Source organism: Bradysia coprophila, unplaced genomic scaffold (assembly GCF_014529535.1).
Source record: "Bradysia coprophila strain Holo2 unplaced genomic scaffold, BU_Bcop_v1 contig_358, whole genome shotgun sequence".
In the NCBI taxonomy this organism is placed as follows: domain Eukaryota; kingdom Metazoa; phylum Arthropoda; class Insecta; order Diptera; family Sciaridae; genus Bradysia; species Bradysia coprophila.
In genome coordinates, this window is record NW_023503616.1 from 2188887 (window position 1) to 2212739 (window position 23853).

The window sequence follows — 23853 nt, forward strand, 5'->3', positions numbered from 1 at the left end:
CAAGGAAGGCATATCGTCTGATAGGTTTCATTTTTCGCTGTGGAAGATATTTTTCTAACCAAACAAGCATGATGATTCTTTACAACTCTCTCGTCCGAAACAGGTTGGAATATTGCTCGTCTGTCTGGAGTCCGTTCTATCTCAATGCAATCGATTAAATTGAACATGTTCAGAGGAAATTCTCAAGGATGTTTTTCTACAAATTCAACATGGAGAAACAATCGTATGACAAAAGGCTCAAGTTTCTAAAGTTACACTCGTTGGAGTCACGACGGTTGGAAAATGACAAACTCACTCTGTTCAAACTGATCCATCATCGTATCGATTCTCAACTTTATCATCATCTTAAGTTTGATGGACGTTCTACATCCACACGGCAAAAGACTTTGTTTTACCTTCCAAAGTTCAAGACTAAGCGAAATTGTCCTATTTATCGCCTGCAAGAGCACCACGACGTATATTTCTCACGATTAAACTTAATGGATGACAGGTTTTCTGTATTTAAGAGCCTAGTCAAGGATCATTTCGCTTTTTGATTATGGTGATGGTTGTTGATATTGTTAACGTTTTGCTATGCTTTTGGTTTATGATTTTTCTTAATGTTTTCTATTTTTGTAATTTGCTGATTGACATATTATTGGGCTTTGGCCTGTTTGTTGATCGTTAAACAAAAATAAAATAAAATTGCTATAAGGCTGACGTCCTCCAGATTCATAATTATTAGTGAGGTCACAGCCCTCGTCAAAGTTTACCGAGGTTCCATCGATTCTGAGAAATTTTTCGGATGTCATATTTTCGGCCGTTTATCATCAAATATTTTGAAGTTAATATTTGCTTCGAGAGTAATCGACCTCACGGAAAAGAAATCCGGACTACGAAACCTCATTTTTCGACTTTTAGCCGCTTACCACCAGCCAGTTATGGAAAATCAACTAACTATCCATATATAAAAAAGTAGAGGAGAAAATAGCACCGATTTCGGTCAGTCAAAATCAAAAGAATCCCTCGAAATAAAATTGAACTGAAGAAGCAGATCGAATGACTTCCTGGCAAAATGTCAGGATTCGGCACATTTCAAGTGAATGCGGTAAAGTTTTATCTTAATTTTTGTTGTTGGAAAAACCCAACATTAGCCGTAGCAGGTAATCATTGAGAGCGGCTGTTAAAAAATTACCGTCATTGAGTAACTTTTTCCAAAATTACTCACCACAGGTAATACGTTACTTGCTGTGGGTAATTTTTCCAAACATTACCAATTACAGCTGATCTATTACCTACTGCAGCTGTAGTTTTCAAATCTTTTTCCTCAGTGTGATTACAATACTTGTCACACAACATGCTTTGTGCCAACCGAGAATTGAAATAGACAAGAGAACAAAAAATCATTATTTTCATTGTAAACAATCATTCTTCAAATTTGATCGATCACATTGCTTTGCATTTTCTCAAACGAATGCTGTAACAACTCATATCAATTCCATATCAACACTTCTTTGAGTGTTGTAATATCACATAAAACGGGTGCTGAAATAAGTCTGGTGGGTCTAATGGGTCTAGTACTGAAAAAATCAACATTACCGAGCGAAGCATCACATTTAGTGACAAAAACTACCACTTTTCGCAACTAGTTGCATAAATTACTATACTACTTGATCAAAAATTAAATTCGTGTTCAGTTCAAAGAAATAATCATGTGTGGTGTACTGTGATTGATTTTAGATTGTTTTTCAATTGAAATTTGGTTTTTTGTTTGGTATTCCATGAAGTATCGGTAACGAGCCATACTTTCCAGTACAGAAGAAATGTTTCAAAAAATACTGTATTTGCGGAGGTAATCTTGACCTTTAGGATTTTCATATATAAATGACTTTTCCGGCAACTTTCTACTTTCTCTGGCAAACAACATGAAATAAAGAAAAATCTGGACTACGCTGGCAGCCACCATATATTAAAATGCAGACAACGGTCTGTGTCAATTGCAACAAATGTAATCTAAGAAACTATACTTTTATTACATTCATCTCCTTCAACATGTGTATGACTCATGATTCATATCCATTTTCACTTATTATTACAGGTCGACCAAAAACTTGTCAATTATAACTCGACACTCCATTCGGTTTGCATGGAATTTCATATAATTTCTTAGTTTTACGTCGACTTACAAGCCAAAAATAATAATTTGTCTTTTCACTCTTTGACTAAAGTTTAAAAGATTCATTTTCTACCAACGGAAAAACCGACGAAGTATGAAAATCGTGTTTCAATTAAAAATCGATTTCTCTTTCCTTTCGGAAAACAAGCCATACATAATATGCCTGATGCCACCGAAAACATCCTCTTCCATCCAATATTCATACAGAAATTCATTGGCTCTGAAATGTAGTAATCAATCAACACTGGTTTATTAGAGATTTTTTCTTCATTTAATGTACGGAATTTGTGGAAAAAAATAAATAAAGATTTGGGGGTAATTTGGAAATAAAATCTTTTCTACTTTATTTTTGTGTATATTTACTTTTCGAGAAGATATTAACGAATTAGAAGTGTCACAAATAATTTGTACAGCTTTTCCGATTCATTAAAAGCGTCTTTGTACCCTTCAGTTGATTTATTTATGAAATGACGTAATCTGAGTGATAATCAAAATTCTTTAATGAATCATGAAAAATACCATCGAATTCCATGCTGTACGGGGGGATGTGGATTTTTAGAAAAAATTGTCATTCGTCGCGCATATGGAATATGAACTGAACATACATGCGACTAATCTCTTTACATGTCATGTTGGAAACAGTTTTTGTTTCAATACCCCTATCACGGTGTTAATCTCACCCGTCAACATTCATCAACTAACGCAGGTAAAAATGCAACCCATTTTTATTTCACGTCTCACTACCAACACTTGTCGACTATTAATTCGAGTCAACTCTATGTTTTTGTTGGTAATTTGATTTTAACTGAAACGAGTGAGTAAATGGATTGTGTCATGTAACAGGGAAAAGGTGTAATTTTAACCATAATTAGGGTAAATTCATAAATTTTTATCAAATAAATTGTTAGAATCTCGATACGAATCCCATTACTGCATTTCAATTATAGTCATTTTTTACGCATTATGGTGCCTATAAATGTCACAACCGTACACAGGCTATAGTAGAAATTTTTCACATTAAGGTTTTAGATCTCAGTCAACAATATATATCACCTTTAACGACCTCTTCTCGTTGTGAGCACAATATATTCTGTTCACGTTGGTCTTTTACCACTTCTACCCACTGAATGTAGCCTAATGTCAACAAAAAATATATTTATTTTGCCTGATGAACTGGACAACATTTTGATAATGCTTCATATAATATCGTTCGTTCCATTTTTAGTTTTAATTTACATATCACAGAATGTCGAATTAATTCTACTAATTTTAGATATTGTGTCTGACAACTGTTTCAATTTATTATTGATTTTTTGTTGTTGCTGTTAGTCTATGCTGAATCAGTAGTTCATTGCATAAGCACCAACTTTACATCAGCATACATTATAATGGAGTGTAAATAGAGGCCTTTTCTGATATTAATATTCGGGTTTTGTCAGTTCAAAAAATAGGTCGAATTTTGGCATTAATAGCTTTAAAATGACCTCGTCATAGCATCATCTACAGGCATGTTAAATATGGATCAGAATTTTCCAGCTAACCAAAATTATACAATATCGAGGTATATCAATTACGTAACATGGATTTCACAGTCTGCAAATAAATAACGATTCGTTCGAAATATGAAATTTTTGAATTTAATAATTGCCACAAAGAACTTCGCAACATTATTATACAAATGAGAACCGGCGCACTGGATCGTTCAATTTAAGAAGATTAGGAATTCTTTGGAACATCCGACAAAGTAATTAATTTCCGCACCTTTCCGGACGGACCAATCAATTACATAATTTGTTATGCTGTTTTCCCATTCAACAAACTTAACGAACTTCAAAGCGGTATTACATATTCACCTTTCTTCCACTTAAATTATGCGGAAAAAGCAATAACGACATAAATTATGTAATTAATATAACGAAGTCTTTCTCGTCAAGTCTATAAAAGTACCTATTTTACCCGAACAATGTCATAGTAATCTGTAGTTAAATGCAATATCTAGGAAAGCCTTCAGGAGCGTACATTTTAAATGCAATATCATGCTATTATGTTCAACTCATTTTCAATATTAAAAACTTTCGCAAAATTTCCTTTCCATATTCCAATAGACATTATAATTGTTATGCAATTTCCTTGACGGAAATATCACTTAATCGCGTTTTATTGTTGCATGAAATATTGACGTGGAAATGCTTCACAATATTTTAGTTGTGTATTTTACACAAAGGATTCATATTCCATGATTTGTTTTTCACTAAAGCACTAACTAATTCGTTATGTAAGCAAAATTGTGGTATTTGTGTCTTTTATAGGTTTCTTTTGAACAATTTCTTGTCCTTGTGGAAATATTCTTTTTTATCTTCCTGCTTCAAAGTGGTTTGTAATGCAAATACTTAGCTTCGTGGAGTTTTGTCATAGGATTAGGGTGCACCATGGTTCTAAAGGCAGAATTACAGTTTATTATTTTAACTCTTTGAACATACGTGCCTTGATGATCTAAGAGAATTTCTCCTTGATGCTGAACGTATAAGACAAAGAATTCTTAACCCTTCGGAAACAAACATCATACTCCTTCATATCGAAAACTTTAGTTATAACGAATGAAGTAAAAGATTTCGTATCAAACAAAACGAAGTATTTAAAAAAGATGAAGTAGTAGATGAAGCGTAACTATACGTTTCGCCTTTTCTAAACGAATTAGGAACATAAGTTAGAAAAGCCAGTACCTCACGTTGATGATGCTGCTGGATACTAGTATACAAAATTATTAAAGTTTAGCGACATAAATTATTGTAATTCATGGAATATGTAACGAATGTCTGTATCAAATGTTAAAATTTCACTGCACGAAATTGCTGTTACCATAGTAACATACTTGTAAAAAGTATTATAGCACTGAAAACTATATTTTCACATGTTGGTTAATGAGACCGTACACATCACGTGGTTCTGAGTAATGGCTACATGTAAGCATCGTACATATATGTCTACCTATGACATACATATGCAGACGTCACCCATGCTGAATAATGTTAAATGTCACCAATCACCCACAATTAATAACTAACACAGGTTCATGTTAAACTGAAAATCAAATCTGTATTGAAACGAAAGACAACATTGAAAACAATAATCCAATTTAATTTGTAGCACAACACACAAGGTACTTATGGGAATTCATACAGCATAAAAACATATTAGTTATTCCCCACTCATACATATTTTACCCATCTTCTCCCGTTCCGGAGTTAAAACAATATCAAATTCAACTTAATTACAACAAAAATAATTATTCCGTGTGTAAAGGTAAAACGTTTTGTATAGTATTCATTGAATTTGCTATACACCTCGAATTCCGATTCAAATCATCTGTGTGTATTGATTACAAACCTCGATGGCAGGTAATGAGTAATGAGGATAATATTATAGTCAACGAAATGAAAGGGTGTTTCTTTTACAAACAAAACGGTGGAAAACTTTGTTGTTTGAAAATTGTTCAACTAGGTCTGCGGGTACAACAATATTCATGGGATAGAGTTTGTCTATTCAACCGCCTTTTGTATCCGTGTAATTTCCTATTCGTTATGTATTGTGTCAAATGAATGTGATGTTTAATGTCATGTTACTTTGCTATAGAAATTTCAGAACATTGTCTGCTAAAACGTTTTAGTTTTTGATTGTCTTTAAATATAGCCAGTTAATTATGTTATTGTTTATCTGACGTTACATTAGGCGCAAAGATTAATTTACGGATAGATTTGTTTCGTAATTTCCGCTTCAATTTTAGTTTCTGCGAAGGGGTTGTCAAAACCATACTGCATTTTTAGCGGAGAAAAATCGAAATAGAATTTTTACTCAACTTGAAAATCAATTGAATGTTGGTAGAGTTGGTGGTATTGGTTCACGATATCAACTCATTAAGTTTGCTTAAGTTGTAGTCATTTGCTATTCATAGCGACAACAAGAATCATCGATGAGTTCTGGCCGTTGTTCTGGTATACAGTCAAATAGGATAAATATATTTATTAAAGTAATAGATTCAGCTATTTTACATAAATAATTTATGACACCATTTTGTAATAGCCACGTTTCTACCATTGAAAAAATGTCTTTAAACATGGTTATTGCAAAGTGCTGCTGAAGTAATAGATTTAGTGAGTTTGTTTCGTGATTTCCGTTTCAATTTTAGTTTCTGTGAAGGGTTTATGTCAAAACCACTGAATTTTTGGCGAAGAAAAATCGAAATAAAGCCTTTACTTAACTTGAAAATCAATTGAAGATTGGTAGTGATGGTGGTATTGGTTCGCGATATCAAATCGAAAGGAACTTGCAGTCATCTAGGGAAATGTAGGCTAAAAATAATAATTGAAGTGATAGGTTTTGTGTCGAGGATTATCAGATATCTTATGAAAATAAGATAATAGATTTAGTGAATTTGTTGCGATACTCTTGGCCGTTCAAATGTTTAAAGAAAAGCAAAGCACTGTTTGAAAATCTTTTAACACAATTTTGACTTTTGCAACCTACTTCACATTCACAAATAGTGGTTTTGTATACGAAAGTGGTCGAAATATTAAACTTGTTGTTCGCTGAACTTGATCATGAAGCAACGGAATGCATTGCACACAAAATTTTGATGTGTTCATTTTTTCCATGAATTTGTAGCAATAAATTCGTTTTAAAATGGGTGAACAAGTTATTAAATGGTATCAAACTGAAAATGGCACAATGCCACCCGTAGAGTACATACAACATTTTCTTACTGTTGATACTTCCGTACAAGCAACACTGCTTCCAACATTTACGAAATGGGCAAAACAGTTATAATTCGTAATGATAATAGCTTACAATGACCACATACAGAGCGGATTTGTAGAAATTACTTTTTATTTTTTTTGGTGGAGTGGAACATAAAAAGTTATCTTTGTTTAGTTATTTAAATGAGGTTTTATTGTGTGAATTTTTTCTCATAAATAGAGCACTCTGTTTCGTCCTTATTGACCGGTTTCTATTCAGCTCTTTGCCTCAAGCGAAACTCGTCAGTATATTGACGTTAATCGACAAAGTTTTTGACACCAGAAAACACGACTGTACTTGGGGAAGATGAAACTCTCAAAATCGGGCAAAGTCGAACGAGTTGTACAGCGTTTAAAAAATCGTCGCAAAAACTTGTTCATTTTCTTATTTACCTCTGTGCTTTGAGATAGGTAAAAGGATGACATTGGGGACACATTTATGAAAAAATATCCTTCTAAGACACGATTCACTAAAGTTTTTATGGGAAGAATTACAGGATTTATAGATATAAAAATCAATCAAAACAATTCAATTTAAGCAGCTCACTTACACAAAAGAAATACCATAAGCGTTTTATTCTCGTTTTGCAGTTTATCAAAAGAAGAACTTTGAAGTAGAAAACTGAGAAATATTCACTTTCTGTGTCAATAACGAAAGGAATATAGTTTGTTATTTATAGAGACAGAATTTTTCCTGTTCGTACATGTTTACTCGTAGATTACACCATATTCAAGCTTTTGATTCCCATAGTTGGGAATATAATATAGAAGCCGTATAACTACAACTCCCACACTTCACTTCTATACGTGTGAAAAGTTGGTGCGCAAAATCTTTTATCTTGTTACACTGAAATAGACGATCTTTCGTACAGTCTGGTGTAATGTTAATTTTCTATTTCATAGAATCAGAAAAAAAATGTTTATTAACATCCACGCTGGTGTACACATGTAACAGGCTTTATAACTAAAATTCAATTTTATGGAACATTTCACCAGGGACCATCACTGTTTCAAGTCCGGCCTTTGTTATCAGAAAATAATTATGAAGCCAACTCCAGTATAACATGAAATGATAATTTCCTATAAATGGTCAACTGACCGCAATGACTTTTATATTTTCAGAAGTCGATTAGGTTAGATTGAAATTGAACACCCACCCAATCTGTTCTGTGATATTGTCATATATAATACATACAATATCCACTTTGATATCTATGTGTATAAAATCCGAACAAAGGCATCTGCATGGACAGGATATAGTGATGTATAGCATAACACCGATTTTGATATAATCTTAACAGAAACTATTTGTTGTGCAGTAAAACACACAACACACTCCAATGTTTTGTTGTACATAATGTTGGCGAAAGTACAAAGAATTTTAAATAAAAGAAAAATCTGAAATTTTCCGTTGAATAAACAACACGAACTGTATATATGTGGTATTAGAAGTGAAAATTGAGGATGCGCGATAGCTCTTAGAAAATATTTGAGATAGAATTGATTTTGTTGTTTGGATTCGATAAAAAAAAAGTTTTCTGTCGAACCTACACATACCAGTGGCGAAATGTTTTTTTTTGTTTCTTGAAATTAATCAAGTTTTTTTTTTCTTCATTCGTATGTATACAGACTAGGGGAATCCTGGTTATTAACTTTGTGTCGTATGTTTTTGGATGTTTGACAAGTTGTTGGTTGATGTTGACAACGGATAAAAAACCAGACGGTTTTTGTTAATAAAATATTTATCTAATTATTTTGTACATTGTACAATGACAGACCTTTTCCGAGTCGAAATAGTTGGTATGGGAAAACGAATGAATGTGCGAACTGAAGTAGCAACTTTTCGTCACCCCGAAATTGATTAAAGTTCAAGTAATTTTCAGTCGGTAACGTCCACACCATCTTATATTAATGGAAAGGTTTCGATTTATTCTTTTCACAAAATGACTTTACGTTGCGCTTTTTATTGCAAGACATATAAATTGTTAAGTGTCATCCATTGAATTCAATAATTGAGTGCTGTAGTCGAAAATCCATCGAAATTTAAGATAAAAACTTGTTCATTAAATCCATTTCATTTATTCTGGTCACACCACGTTCTGTGGGTAGCATTCACCAGCCCGGTATTCATAGTATTCTGTTAAACACAAGCATTCGTTTTTTTTTTTTCGTACGTTTCAACTCTTATTAATTTAAAGTAAATTTACCGTTCGATGGATGCTCGCAGTTATAGAAACTTAAGTAGCACGAATTTTCAAAAGTGTATGCTCCACCACATAAGTTTTTCGGTAGCGTACAAATAGGTTCACTGGGAAACGTAAAGCAAGGCTCAGCATAACAAGTTGTTTCACTTCCGAACGGTGGTAATTCATATCGGAGACCATCACCACCGCCACCACCAACACCACCACTTGGTGGATATGCTGGTACGATTTTCGTGCTTGAAACACTAGCCACGAACAACCCTAAAGAAAATCGGTTAATTAGTTCGCACTCAATTTAAAATGTTAATTAAAAACGAACTCACAGAGGAAACTTGTGTGAAGCATCATCTCGATAATTTAATGGAAATTTCAAAGAACCAACTGATCAATTTTTGTATTGCTCTTATTCTCTAAGACGTCTTTTGTTTGTTCAACGATACAAGAATATTGTTACAGCTGTTTATTTTGCGATGACAAAGAAAAATGGTTGAAATTATTTTTTGTCAGGGTTAAGAGGTTTCGGTTCGTGACATTGTAGCTCTAATCGAATTACGAATATTTCGAATAAAACATAGAGATTACAGATTTAGAAAAGAAAAACAACTAAAGTTCATCATAATCAAATTAACAAGTCGCTGTTGAGGACCGCAAATCAAATCATCTCATAGCAGTTATCCCGACTTGATGGTGTGATGAAGTCGTAAAAGACTCATAAATTACAGATCCGCTTTACTTAGGCATAGTGAATAGCGAAATATATACTTATATTATAAGCGTTATATTGTTCCTTCGTTTATATTCGTGTGGCGTAACTTCGCAAACACTTCAAAGATCGTATATCATTCATAAAGACATTGTGCCATCCTTATTACTTTTTCATTTCTTTGTCATATATTCATATTGAATTGATATAATAATTTCAAAAAAACGTCCTGCTCTCATTTTTATATAAAGAATTTGTACAAAAAATCAGAAAGTTCAGAAAGCTAGCGAATGATAAATATTTTTATGTTTTATTTTGGTGACAGCAGGTTGCAAAGAAATCGGAAGCAAGTTTTTTTTTTGTGAATAATGCGACGAGTTTTATTGAAACCCCAATGTTAGTATTTTCTTATCGAAAGCAGCCTAGTGTGGGTTGCCCTATTAAAACTTATACTTTATTCTAAGTTCTGTGAAAAGTTTCAACGTAAATATTTTGTGAGGGGCGATTGTTTTCCACGTCCTTATAATCCAGTTTTTACTTAAACGTTGAAAAGTCAATGTAATAAATTCACCTTCCATCTACGCGTCTGAGATTGTCGATCAAATTAACGAAATATTGCTTATTACTGTTTCCATGCAAATAAAATGTTTGTAAATTCTTTGTTGGTGTTTTTTTCGCTATAAGACATGTCGGTATCTTTAGCAAATATTTTCCCTCGTGTGTTTTTCATATTTACTTTGCCTCTATTTGAGTTTGTATATTAACGACAATTGTTTTTTATTTAACAGGCGAGTATTTTTTTCCTTGGATTTGTCATTTGTCGCCTAATATCTCTCTTACAATCTCATTATAGACAAAAATTGTAGATCCTTGAAATTGAGTTTTTTTACATAGTTAGATTCGAATGGAACAGAATCGCCGGCTTTCCCGAATTTTCACAGTATTGCGAAAATTGTGTAGTAAAAAACAACCAGTTTATACACATCTACAATTCTTCCATTAGTTTACCTAATTGGCATCGCGGCAGATTAACTTTCGATTTTTCAAAAACCGTTCCATTGATAAAAGAAATCAAATTTTACATTAAAATGCCATTAATCACCGATTCGCAGTCACACACAAACCGCTTAAACGGCAATTATATCAGATTTTTGACTGACTACATTGACTCAATCCTGTTCATTAGAGTCACAATTAACCTATATATCAGACAAATTACATAATTCTACCCCGGTTTCACATTTCGCTCACACTTCACACACACTGTTCAGGAAAACTATGAAAATCAATGAAAATTTACAAGGAATTATAAATGTATGTCATGTTCTATGTATTACAATTTAGCAGAGTATAAGAGTCGAAGTCGAGTGTGTAACGAAATTGTTATGCTTGCTGTTACGTATATTGTTATTAGGACTTTTCGTTCTTTTCCTCCGGGGACATTCAAAAAGGACGTCTGCCTTTTTTTTTCATTTCAACCTGTTCACAAAAAAGAGGAAATCAAACCCTGTAAATGACATAACTGTAATTCAAGTTGAATTATCTTGAATGGTCATTGGAAAATGGACATCTAAATTTTCAAACATATCCCATCTGTCCGATCCGGTTTGCATTCATGCACATACTAATCCGTACACACCCTCACCGCAGTCTTTTTGAATGTCCCCTCTAGTCACACCATATCACATATTGCCAGATTATCTTGATAAATTTTTTTTCAGACTATTTTATATCAATCCCACAAAACTACCTGCCAAACGATGGCGTTGTGTATGTTACTTTTTTTTACTCTTACCGCTTCGTTCATTCATTATATACATTGTATACATGCAATAGAACTGGGTGAAAAAAAAGTTACTTACCCTCAGGCTGTTGGAAATCGATTTTCATTTTCATGTTCAGTATTTTCTTTGTGGAAAATTCAGTATGGATGAGATGGTCCGTGTATTTGTGTATTGGGCTAAAAAGAGACAAACTGATGAATGAATTGAATGGTGTGCTGTCGAGCTTTGGAGTGTGCAGTGGAATGTGTTGTTAGTATATGTTGTATTTAATGTGTGCTCGTATTATACACAATGGGAAAATTAGTTGTGATGGTGTAAGTATTGCTGAGTGTATTCAAATATACGATACCACAGAACGGCTGTAAAAATTCAAGATATTTTATGCGGCTGTTGTTACATACATATACGTACACAGAGTGTGTAGAGCTTTGAGTATACATAAAATACAGCCCAATAGATCATAGTATCTGGATCACAAATGGATATATGACGGCAGCTGAGATAGAATTTTATTAAAACGAGTAATGGGCTCTAAACATTTTTGCCATATTGAGTTGTTTAGGCATTGACACATGTAATTCTTTTCTATATCAAATTTGAAAGCAATTACAAAAATGTGAGCTGAAGTTAGTTCATTGCTTGTGACTTATTAGAAAACCTAACAGTTGAACTATTTAGATTTGAATGTAAAACTCGCCCGTCATGCCCGAGGTTGCCCGTCATGGATAGAAGCGTTTGTGACGGAAAAACATGACATTGACTGGTGTAATATCCAAATTATTACATTAGCGGAAAGTTACAGAGCAGCTCTACGATTGAAATTAGTAACGGTAAATTTCATGGCAGCAAAATGTTTTAATATTCGCCAGGATGTCTTCGTAGCCATTCAGATTGGCTTGGAATATTTTCTAAATTTGTTAAATATCCACAACCTTGAATACCAAGAAATTGCAGTGCAAAGAATGGTCAGCATAAGAGATAGTGACGCTGGCTCGGTGTGATAATTATTATACAATTTCCACGAATTTAAATGTATTTTATTATCAATATAAAAATAAACTGAAAACTGAAAAAAAGAACATTTTGCTCGCTTTGGCCCACATACATGTTGAGCAGTTCTGGTCCTCTTGCACGGACAGAAAACTCAAATTACATTCGGTTGCGACAGCCTTTGCTACTAGTGTTTTTCCTGTACCCGGTGGTCCGTACAATAAAATTCCAGACGATTTTGATTCGGTAAATTAACTTATCTTTTTTTGATAACAGTTTCGTGTATTCTGTTTGGCCTCTGTTTGGTAAACATGTCAGTCTGTAATGTGTATGTAAGCTCTTTATCAAATTTAATTACAAAAAAATCAACCTTGCCCTTTAAGTGGCTTCTAGTCTCTACTTCATTTTTATATTCAGGAAAATGAATCGATAGATACAAAATTAATGAAATCGGCTCCTGATTAGATAAAAAAAAAAATCAAATGAAATCGGCTTCTGATTATCTGAATTGATTAACAAAAAACTCGACAATACCCGTGTATTTCAAGCACACACCTCGCTATAAAGATAAACTTTATTATCTAAAAAAAATCAAACATTTAAATGGCAACTGCTAAGAAGGCATTTTTAAAATGAAAAAGTTTCAGTAAGTGAACTCTACCGAGGACAAATGACTTCTTCCCCTTTAAATGTTAATTTTATTAAGAAACTTTATTTGCATTCAATCTTTTTCTCGTTACTTTATTTCACTACCGTCCACAACGTCCATAGCGTACCGTATACCTGTAGAATATCCAGCTAAAGTTAAAAATGGAAACTCACAAGACGCAACAAATTTAATAAAAGAAAAAAAATATTTTAATTTCGAAATTTTTCTTTTCCTACTTCATCCATTAGATCTTCTTCTCAGCATGTACAATTCAGTCTAAAAATACATTACGCTAGTTCTGGGAACAAAAAGTCACGAGCAAAGTTTGCAATGTGATCTAAGTTGTTCAGCAACCAATGAGAACTTATTATTTATTTACATGCTGTGCCAGTGCCAAGGAAAAAAAAACTACTAAGAATTCAATTAAAAGTTTGCAAACGTCGTAAAATAATTAAGTTTGTTTTACCAATACCTTTGAAATCTGGTACATCACGATCTGCTTTTTTTATAGATTAATATTTTGAAACCCAGAAGGTTTTGGTTGAACAATTGGGAAAAATTGGGCCTTTCAAAGATCTAATGTTATGCAGTGTCTTCTGCTACAATAAAATGACGGAGTATTGAAAACTGAAATTTGATTCGATCGTCAACACAAGACTTTTATTAAATTTGAAAATCCATCAATTTTCTGCCTAACCCAAATGCTTTTAAGCAACAAAACTTAGCCTTTCTTCAAATTTATTCTCAATCATTAAACTCATTTCCATACATCTCTATAGCTGCCGAAATATTCCCAAAAACTGTTTCCAATTACATTTTCAAATACCATCATTAATTATTTTAAAAGGTTTCACTTCAAAATTCATTTAAAAGAAAAAAAAAACAATTTACCTCCAGTCCATTTTTTGAATGAAAACATTTTTAGCATCAAATGTGATACAATGATAGATATTGACATAAAAGAAAACTTTTTTTTTCCTCCTATCAAGAATAACCCGAAGTTTGTGACCGATTACCCCTACCAATAAATGTCATCTTCAATTAGCTATAGTTATTCGTGATAAATCGATACAATGTTATAAAATGAGATTGATGTTACCAATGTGGTTACGGATCGGTTTTGTTAATACAAAATAAGTGTATATGCATACACACACTTTGTGTGGTGTATATGAAATGAAACTTTTAGTTAATAGTTTTCACACAATGTAAAAAAGCAGACAGGATTTTTCTATCGAGTTTGTTCACCTTCAGGACCACTGAACAAAAAAGATTTTTTTTTTTTTGTGAGCCAGAGATTTTCTTTTCGGTCACACTAACATCTATCACAATAAATTCAATATACGGGTTATAAAATACATTTCTTGATAAAAGCTTTTGTGTCCATTGCTTTATGATGGAAATTCAATTTTCCTAATTCAATAATGATAAATTAGCATTTGTCGTATACTATATTTACAGTGCTCGGAAATGTCGATGTATAGAAATGACGTGGAGTCAATGCTATCTCACATTTGATCAGTGTCCAGTATGTTGTGATGGTGAAGTAGGAAAATAACGATAATTGCTTAGTTAAATGATATCTCTCATCTCATCAAGAGGAACACAATGCAGAAAACATAAATAGAAGATGAATGAATTGAACACATTGGAACTCCAGTAGTATAATACATGAAAAAAGAACACCCATTATTATTATACACACCCGATTTATACTGTAACTGTACAGGTATAACTCTGCATATATATATAATACACAATACGTCTAAGTAGATCGAGAACAATATCATTCTTCAATCATTACCAGCATAATGTTGATGGGAAACGATGATAACACACAGGCGCGGCGTGCGTGTATTATACCCCGTTCTGAATGTAGTCTGCAGTTCGTGTATTATGGATATTATTAAATGTATACTCTCTCTCTCAACTGAATTTGATATTCCACCCTCAATTTTTATTATTTTTCTTTTTTTTTATTTGCTGGTTTGAGGGTATATCACTTTGACATGATAATGGTGGATAGATCAAGTGGCGCGGGACAAAACTCACACCAATTCGCATTACATTCACGCTGTAGACTAGATGATTTCGGATAATTTTATATTAATATGATGGGTTGTTTTTTGATATCCATGGAAAATTCAATAATTTATGACTTTATGGTGGGTTTAGATTGGGTTATTGTACGAACAAATTATCAACAATTGTCGATGCTGTAATGATGATGGATGTAAATAACTTTTAATGCTTTATCTCAGATTTCTTTTATAAATATAAAATCATGCTAGCTCCATACGCAAAAGGGAATTTTATTGCTCTTATTATGTTTACGTTGTGTGTTTATTCGTTCGTCAATTGAATGGTAGACAATTTTTATTAAAAACTCAATACGTGCTATTCTATCTGTTTGTTTAAAATTGGAAATTAGAGCGCTCTACGAACACAATTTCGTCTCGCTGCACATAACTGATTCCGTTTTAAATGGTTTTAAATGCTGAATGTGTTTTTCTTTATTTATTTTACCGAGTAGTTGAGACTACTATGAAGTTGTAATGGTGACTTCACCTAACTGGAGACATCTTTGTTACTGTCAACCGTTGAAATTTTAACTCCCAAGTGAGTACATATATTACAAATTGCAAACATAAACTTACGTTTACCCCATACAACCATAAAACCTCTTTCAAAAAAAAATGTATAAATGTTTCCGCTTCCTGACATTTACAGAAAGAACACACATATAGTATGCATATAGTACACGTACACATATATCAGTATTGATACGAATTCAATATTAAAACTAAAATAAAGTTTACGTCTCATGGGTGCCATCATGAGTGAACTGTAAATGCTCTCGGAATCGTTTGGATATTTGTGAATATGTGATATCCTGATTACTTATCCGTTACTCACAGTGAATTGGTTCTTTTATGTTTTTCCGTTGTATGACAGCATTGACAGCAATTTTTTTTTTCTGTTCGCTTTTATTTGAATATGTATGCCTTTCTATCGTATTGATATTACATTTTTTTTCAGCACCCGTCGAATTGAATGAAAATGTCCCATGTAATTGTCTCAAGGTCCTTCCAGATTCGAGATGAAAGAGTATTTTTATTGGTATACAATTACATCATGGCAATCAGTTCTTACGTGATCAGCATGAAACATTTTTCTTTATCGTGTATTCAAGCCAGATTTTATTCACAATTTTTTGTTAACGTTAACTTTATGTGACATTATTGAAACAATAAAGCTGTTAGCAGCTTCTTCATTCAGTCATAAAATGACACCCTGGAGTATCACTTTGCTTTTCCATTGTAATTTTCCCAGTTTGCATTCTTTCTTTTTTCAATTTTCCAGGCGACAATTTTTTTTTTTTAACGAAAACAAAAGCTAAGCTGTACTTATTTTAAATATACTCTAACTCTAATAATAAAAAATAAAAAAAAGAGCTAAAAGTGCCTCCGGTCCATAATGACAATAACATGTAACAAGATGCTGTATAAAAGAAACAAAACACAATCACTCTGGCACACTACTAACTACACACTTTCAGATGTGAAAATGGCAAAAAAAACATTTTCAATTTCTTTTGTTGTGGTTAATTTGAGTTTAATTTATCTCGGTATCGTACTGAAAACGTATACGTCTCCCGAGGAGATATGAGGGGCAAAGTATAAAAACCAGTTTTAAATGAAAATAAGAATGAAGGGAAAAAAACTGCTGACAAACAAATTGCCGGATAATCATGTTGTTGATGTTGTGTAATTGGCTCATAATTTTGGAAGAAACGATTTTCCTTGGAAAATCTAATTGGCTAGAATAAACAAATCAACAGTGGTGATTTCGTAAACTGTGTGTATCACGATATTGCAATTTATCCCTTCAGGTGTTTTAAAATCATTTCCAGTAGGAAGTATCCATTATCGTAGCTCCAACCATTTTTTTACGGATTGCTATATATATGGAAATATTTATGTTCAGTTACTGTTTTAAACCAATTTTCTTTCGTGGTTGCAATGAAATGAAGTAATTTCCGTACCTAATTTATTAATTTAAAAAAATGTAAAAAAAATTCTTATTTGGTTTGAGAATTGTAACCGAGTCGTTTGCTAGAACTTGAGTAAGAAGTGGTTTTGAAATTTAATTAATATTGTACAATTAGTCGTGCTATTTGAAATGGAAATATAATACATTTCATTTAGACTAGATGACATGGCATCACAAATTATTTTACATAAAATCCACATAAAATTCATAACGTTTTGAAAATATAGTTCTAGTCGAGTTGAAATTAACGCAAAAATGTGAAAAAACTATACCACGTTAAAGCACAGCGCTGACCAGTGTGTTCTCAGAGATTTGCAACATGTACACAAATTTATGGAATATAAAATGCATAATGAGGATGTACTCGAGTACTAGAGCTTTACGAAGACGATATAAAATTGACAGCTACAGAAAACGTTGATTAAAAGCACATATTGGACGTTTAAAACAAAAAATACCCTTTCTACCGTTCTTGTAGCATAAAATGTATCTCTGACATAATTCTTTACTTGAAAAACATTGTTTTTAAACGATTAATTTTAGGTTTTTATTCTTACGTAACCGACAAACTGACCTAAAAATCCGTTGTCGATACGTAGAAATACAAAACGTTGGCAAAGATAAAATAAATGTTTTGGGGTTACGTGTTTAATTGTTGAGGCAACTATTTTATAACAATTTCTGATACCGTTCAAATGAAGCGTTTTTGTTTCAAAGCTGTGGAAACCTATTTTAAAGTATTCCAGTCTGAAAATATGTAATTATTTCGTTTCATTGGGCAGAAAGTGATGATAACATTACACTAACTTGTAACAATATTTACCAATATTGATTGAGTAACAATGCCCCTGGAATTGTGTTGCAGTTCCTTTTCTTCTTGTTTCTGAATTTCTGTTAGCGTATTGTGCTGTCTGAAAGTCTTCAATTTTAACCTGTTACAGACTGCAAACATTATTATATGACCAGTATCGGGTCTATTACCTCCATAGATCAAAAAAAAAAAATTAATCTGTTGATTTCAAATCTAGTTCTTCAATTTTTTAACATGCATTTTACTGTATAAAGGAGCAGAGTTTGTCATTATTTTTGCTGCTATTATTCATAACAGATGCGATCCTGTTTCAGCCAAAACATTAATAATTTACACAAGCTAATCACAAGCTAGTATAGAATGCTAAAGCTTGTGTACTCATGTACTCGACTTCTCTTAGTTTCAATGAAACTACTCATTGTATTGACTAGTTGTTTTGGATTGGCTGAAGGGTAATCGTGAAATTTATTACTTTGGTTGGTTCCATATCATTGGCAAAAGAAAAAAAATGTAATAGGTACGTGTACATGTAAGGACTCTTTAAGAAAAGTTGTTCGATTGAAAACACTGCAATTATTAGTCATTTTTTATGAAGTCATGAACAGCGTATGATATTATGATACATGATACACTACGTATACTTAAAGTGTGTATACCGAGTATACTATAACCGTGTACGTGATATGTTCATTCGGTTTAATCTTTATAAAATGGTGACAACTTACAAGTGGAAGAGAAACGTGATTAAGGATGCCGAGCCAATGTCACATAATATCTATTATATTCGAATATACATTTTGATCTTGTATGTAGAATGGCACAGAAATACAAATTAGTTAGCATTATAATAAAGAAAATGGAACTCTTGTCAAAGTATCATTGCACAGCACATAACCTGACTTCGTGGCATCACTCACCACAAAACCATGAAATTAAGATTTTTCCCCATATATATTTTTCGTGCTTGAATTTCGTTTTGAGTTTATTCATTGGAAAATATGGCAAATTTATCGCTTTTGAATAATAATATGATTTTTAAAGGTGTTATAATGTCGGAGTTTATCACATGATTTTGATTTTCTTTTCCTTTCGTTTGAAGGAACATATTTTTGGGGTGCGCATTTAAAATTATATTCATCTTCACGAAGGGGTATATTTGCTTTATGTGTTCGTCAGTTAGGTACGCAGAAGTACAAGAAAGATGAAAAGCGTACAATAAATTTTCAACAAGACACTGATATGTGAATGAAATGATAAAATTGCGCAGGAAGTTCCTTAATATACGGCAGAGGGAAAAAAAAACTTTATACTTTTGTACTTTCTGGGTGTGGATGTGGATATAAAAATAGCGTGAACAGAATAAGAAATTGATTTTTTTTTTCTTCAATAAATTTTGCGGTTCTAGATACTCTGAAAATTAGTTAATTCTGTGGTTTGCTCAAATCTGTTATCGAGGGGAAATTGTGTCAAACTTTCGCATTAAACTCCAACATACGATGAATGTTCGAAAGCAAGAAACGTTATGCATGCACGTGCACGTATAAGCTATTCGTTGAAATATTATATTATATGTGAAGCAAATATTTTATAAAATATTTATAAAAAAAACTTTTGATCGTACGTACACGGTCCAACAAATAGACGAATATATGTTACTTGAATTATGGACGACGTCGAAATATATTCTGTACCTTTAGCCGAATGTAAAAGAAGGAGATTCCTCAACCTACACAAAAAGTAAATTCGAATTAGAGTTGTGTACATCCTAACGAGACCATATTCGAATAACATGTTGTGACTAGTATTAGGTCATAGGTCATACATGATACTTTAGAGTGGGTTTGATAAGGCCGAAAAGAAATGAGCAATTTTGCGTTGATGGGATCGACCATTATGCTACGTTTTCCATTGTTTAGCCTGGGGTTAACATCTAATTGCAATGGAAAACGTAATTGTGGATCCCATCAACGCAAACTTGTTCATGTGTTTTCGGTCGTAGGAAACCCACTCTCATCTGTCATGTATTCCCCCTATGGTTTTTCCCTTAAGATATTTTGGATTGTTAGAATCGACTTTTGACTTAAAACTTCTTATTGGTTATTAGCAAAGATTAGCAAAATCAATACATGTTGTACATGTAATTGTGCAAAAATTTAATACATTTTCTGCTATATCTTATTTCCGAAATGAATTTCCATTCCACAACATTCATATACACAGGACACAGCCCTGATTTGGCGCAAAATAATTAAATGCCACTTCCTTGTATCTCGGTTCTATTTTCAAATAAAACATTCGAATAATATCGTACGGCTAGAATTGTTTTTACTGTGCTATCGATGTTGTTTTCTTTAATAAAAGATATTATTGTGGATAAAGCTGTACGATATTAGACAGATTGACCCCATTATTGTAATGCTTTCCTTTCATATTTCGTTCAGAAATTATTTAGAATAAATAATGTCTGACACGGATCGATTTGATGTATTTATATACGTATATATACACTGATACACCGTGTTCGCGTAGAATAACAGAATGACACGTTGGAAAGAATCATATAATTTATGAAAATGACAGCATTTTGATTTCATTTTTACTTTATCCGTTAAGATATCAGTATAGAAGTGGAATAAAACGTGTAAACGTTTTTTTTTAATCCGAACGTGATGAGCGTCATATTTTTGCTGATATTTATTTTGTATTTTCGCCATTTTTATGTTGCCAAAACAGTATTCATTGAAAATGTGCCATTTTCTTTTTGCAGGAAGCGTATCGAAGATGGGTTTGTAGTACTTTAATACCATATTTTGCCGAACCTGACGATATACGGCAAAATTTAACAACTGTAAATAAAAATGGCAATACATCAACAAGTACGAAAGCGTCACCTTCATCTTCGTCTTCGTCAAGATCAAGTAGGAATGTAAATGACGTTAAGGAAAATGTTTTAACAGGTTTAGTGGATCACGAAGAAGATCCAGTTCTATCTAGGTTATTAAAAAGGTAAGTGATAAGATACTATCATTGTTTTATTTAAAGGAGAAATATCCAATAAAATTCGGTCTCGGTTTGCATGACCAAATGTCTCCATCTCGATTCTAATTGTCTTTAAAAGTTGGTCGATTTTATCGCAAAAGTTTTAGTTCAATTCTTGCATAAATTATCCTCAAAATCTAGCTGAACGTACTAGTTGTAATTGGAACTTAACTGAACGATATAACACCAGAAAAGTATATACTTTGATGCCACATCAGAGCCTTTAAATCCAATGCAATGTAACGACAGTTTTCAAGGACTTAAAAAACTTTTTTAAAACTCTTCTTAGCCATTATATAAATCTAATAAAGCTGTATATTGCACCATGACAACGGGAAACTAAATTTAATTTTAAAATGAAAAATAAACTAACACACGTGCCATCATCAAAATGTTTTTAAAAACATTGTAAAATAAAAACATAGATAAATATATGGACTGAACGATATATCTACATATATCCACCACATCCCGCACACATTGATGTGTGTGTGGCAATATAAACTTAAGCTGTTCGCTTTTTTCTGTATTAAAATAATTTAAAATTATTTATCGTTTCAGGTCAAGAAGAAAAACGGAGACAATACGAAAGAAAATTCGACCGTGCTTGAGTGTATGCCAGACAGTCGAAGAGAACTGTCCGTATATGCTTCCTGGTGATAGAGCACCGGCTCATCCTACGCAATATGCAGGCGAGCCGACGTTTCTTTGTCTGGGTACGTGATTTCGTTTTGTAATTTAACTTTCTCGTAATTTACTGCAGTGTAGATTTTAGAGTGAAACAAAGAAAAATCGTAATATAAGATAGAGAAATTGATGGAACACACTGGTGTTCTCTGTGCAGTATGGTGCATTGAGTAACAGAAAAAGTGGGTGTAAAGGATTAGGTGACAGATCTCATTTATCATCCCCGCGTTTGTTTTTGAGACGTTCAGTGTTCCCTTTGTTCTTACACTTGCAGAACATTTATTAATTTGATTAGGATTTTCGGCGACAAACCTTATATATTAAAACAATAGAAACATATTGTAACAAAACTGTTACACTGTATGTATATTGTACCACATCCCACTGTAGCCGAAGTGGTCGAATATCGTAAATTTCGAATATAGACGCCATAAAGATTTGACGTTGTGCATTGCACAATGCTCTTCCGGAACAATTTCCACAGTCGGCAGTTAAAATGGCAAAAAATGAAACTGTTGCCGCTGCCACATAAAGGCCATAAATATGGAATTTAATCTTGTTAACAAAATCATAAAACATTCAGCAACCACATTGTAATATATCGGTCCCATCGCACGCATATAATGTGATGCAAACAGCAAACCAAACCAAACCACACCACCATTCAAATAAAGTACCCATTTTATTGTCGATATCAAGCCAGTTTTATTGGTCGAAATTATTGTTAAAATATGTATAATAAACCATTCACCGAACCACTTTAAGTGCTATAACATCTAATTACTTAATTCAATATTGATGATAGCTTTAATGGTGTGTTGGTACATGACATAATGTGAAATGTTACGTGGATGAAGATCGACAGGCCGAAACACAAAATGAAACAGAAAAACGTTCATTTGACCTTATCACGTTTCCCGTAGAACTTAGGTTTCTTTGGAATGGTGTCATTCCATCCAAAGGTATCAAATATCCAGTTGGCAAGTTACGTCGTATAGTTTCAAGTCTTACTCAAACCAAGAAACCAGGACCTACCAAATATTTTGCTCTACGATTTGTGTGTAATAAACGTCTAGAGGTGTGACGTTAATATACCAGTTGAGGGGTTTATAGTCAATTTTCAAAATAGTAAGGTTTCTGTAAAATGTCAACCTGTGAATAGCATCCCATCATCTAAATTAGTATTGAACGTATGTCAATATAATTATGCAAAAGTGACCGAAATACAAATTACAATCATCGGAATTGGCAACAAACAATGTAACTATTTTCTCAACATTGCCGTTATAACATTAATGGGTTGTCATTTAACCATTTATAACGTGGGAGCGTAATAATGTGAATACACCTTTACGATTCTATGCTTCATAAAATACCTCAACAAAAGTAATATAGACAACCCCAAACCACAACAATAATGAAAATGATGGCACAAATATGACTCGGAATGCCTGGCGGATGCGATTGGGTTGGAATGGGGAGTGTTATTATTGTTGTCGTCTCTCCTATGTTATACTTTTAGCATATACTTTGGCGTTATACACACAATTATTTGAAGGTACAATTTTCCATTGGGATTGTAGGGGTGGGATGCTCATAATTATTTCATGAAATATTCTTAGGTTGCACAATTTAAATATTATTTTAGGATCGGTATGAATGGAGCTGAAGCTGGTGCCTGTAATATTTAAAAATATATTATTAAGTTAAATATTATGTAGTATGTGCAAATAAATACACCCGTAGCCTAGAAGACATTACAATAACTCGATAAATTTACTGAATTTACTGTTGTTAGATGCGGCGTTAATTAATGTTATAATATTGTGGTTAATTAGCAACAAAAAAGGAAAACAAAAAGTTTTTTTTTACATTTTTTTAATAAGGTGAATGTTAAGCTTACTGGTGTTTATTTACCATCTTATTCATAAATCGGTCGATGTAAGAAGTCAAAACATGAAACCCAAATGACTTTAGGAAGGTCA

The 23853-nt window shown here is 32.7% G+C and overlaps 2 protein-coding genes and 1 long non-coding RNA gene across 3 annotated transcripts in view; 2 read left to right on the top strand and 1 right to left on the bottom strand.

Moving 5' to 3' along the window:
- The window catches only part of LOC119081760, a 48310-nt gene that overhangs the window by 14701 nt on the left and 9756 nt on the right, over positions 1-23853 (top strand). The window contains exons 3-4 of the mRNA XM_037190950.1: positions 20910-21148; positions 21743-21897. Coding sequence (XP_037046845.1) covers positions 20910-21148; positions 21743-21897 — 394 coding nt within the window. The remainder of the gene's footprint in view (positions 1-20909; positions 21149-21742; positions 21898-23853) is intronic.
- LOC119081857 lies at positions 140-10778 on the top strand. Its single transcript, XR_005088537.1, has 3 exons — positions 140-614; positions 1499-1502; positions 10769-10778. It is a non-coding gene; the product is annotated as an uncharacterized LOC119081857 (long non-coding RNA).
- LOC119081845 lies at positions 8852-9626 on the bottom strand. The gene is made up of 3 exons (XM_037191087.1): positions 9476-9626; positions 9156-9413; positions 8852-9085 (listed from the first exon to the last, which is right to left on the bottom strand). Exons 1-3 carry the CDS (start codon positions 9498-9500, stop codon positions 9036-9038), a joined length of 333 nt encoding a protein of 110 aa, XP_037046982.1. The 5' UTR covers positions 9501-9626; the 3' UTR covers positions 8852-9035.

Bases quoted from the DNA above. Each gene is read 5' to 3' on its own strand.
- LOC119081845 (XM_037191087.1), bottom strand. From the start codon at position 9,500: ATGATGCTTCACACAAGTTTCCTCT. The intron at 9,414-9,475 runs GTGAGTTCGTTT...GATTTTCTTTAG, and splicing joins GCTTCACACAAGTTTCCTCT to GGTTGTTCGTGGCTAGTGTT. The intron at 9,086-9,155 runs GTAAATTTACTT...TGTGTTTAACAG, and splicing joins CTGCGAGCATCCATCGAACG to AATACTATGAATACCGGGCT.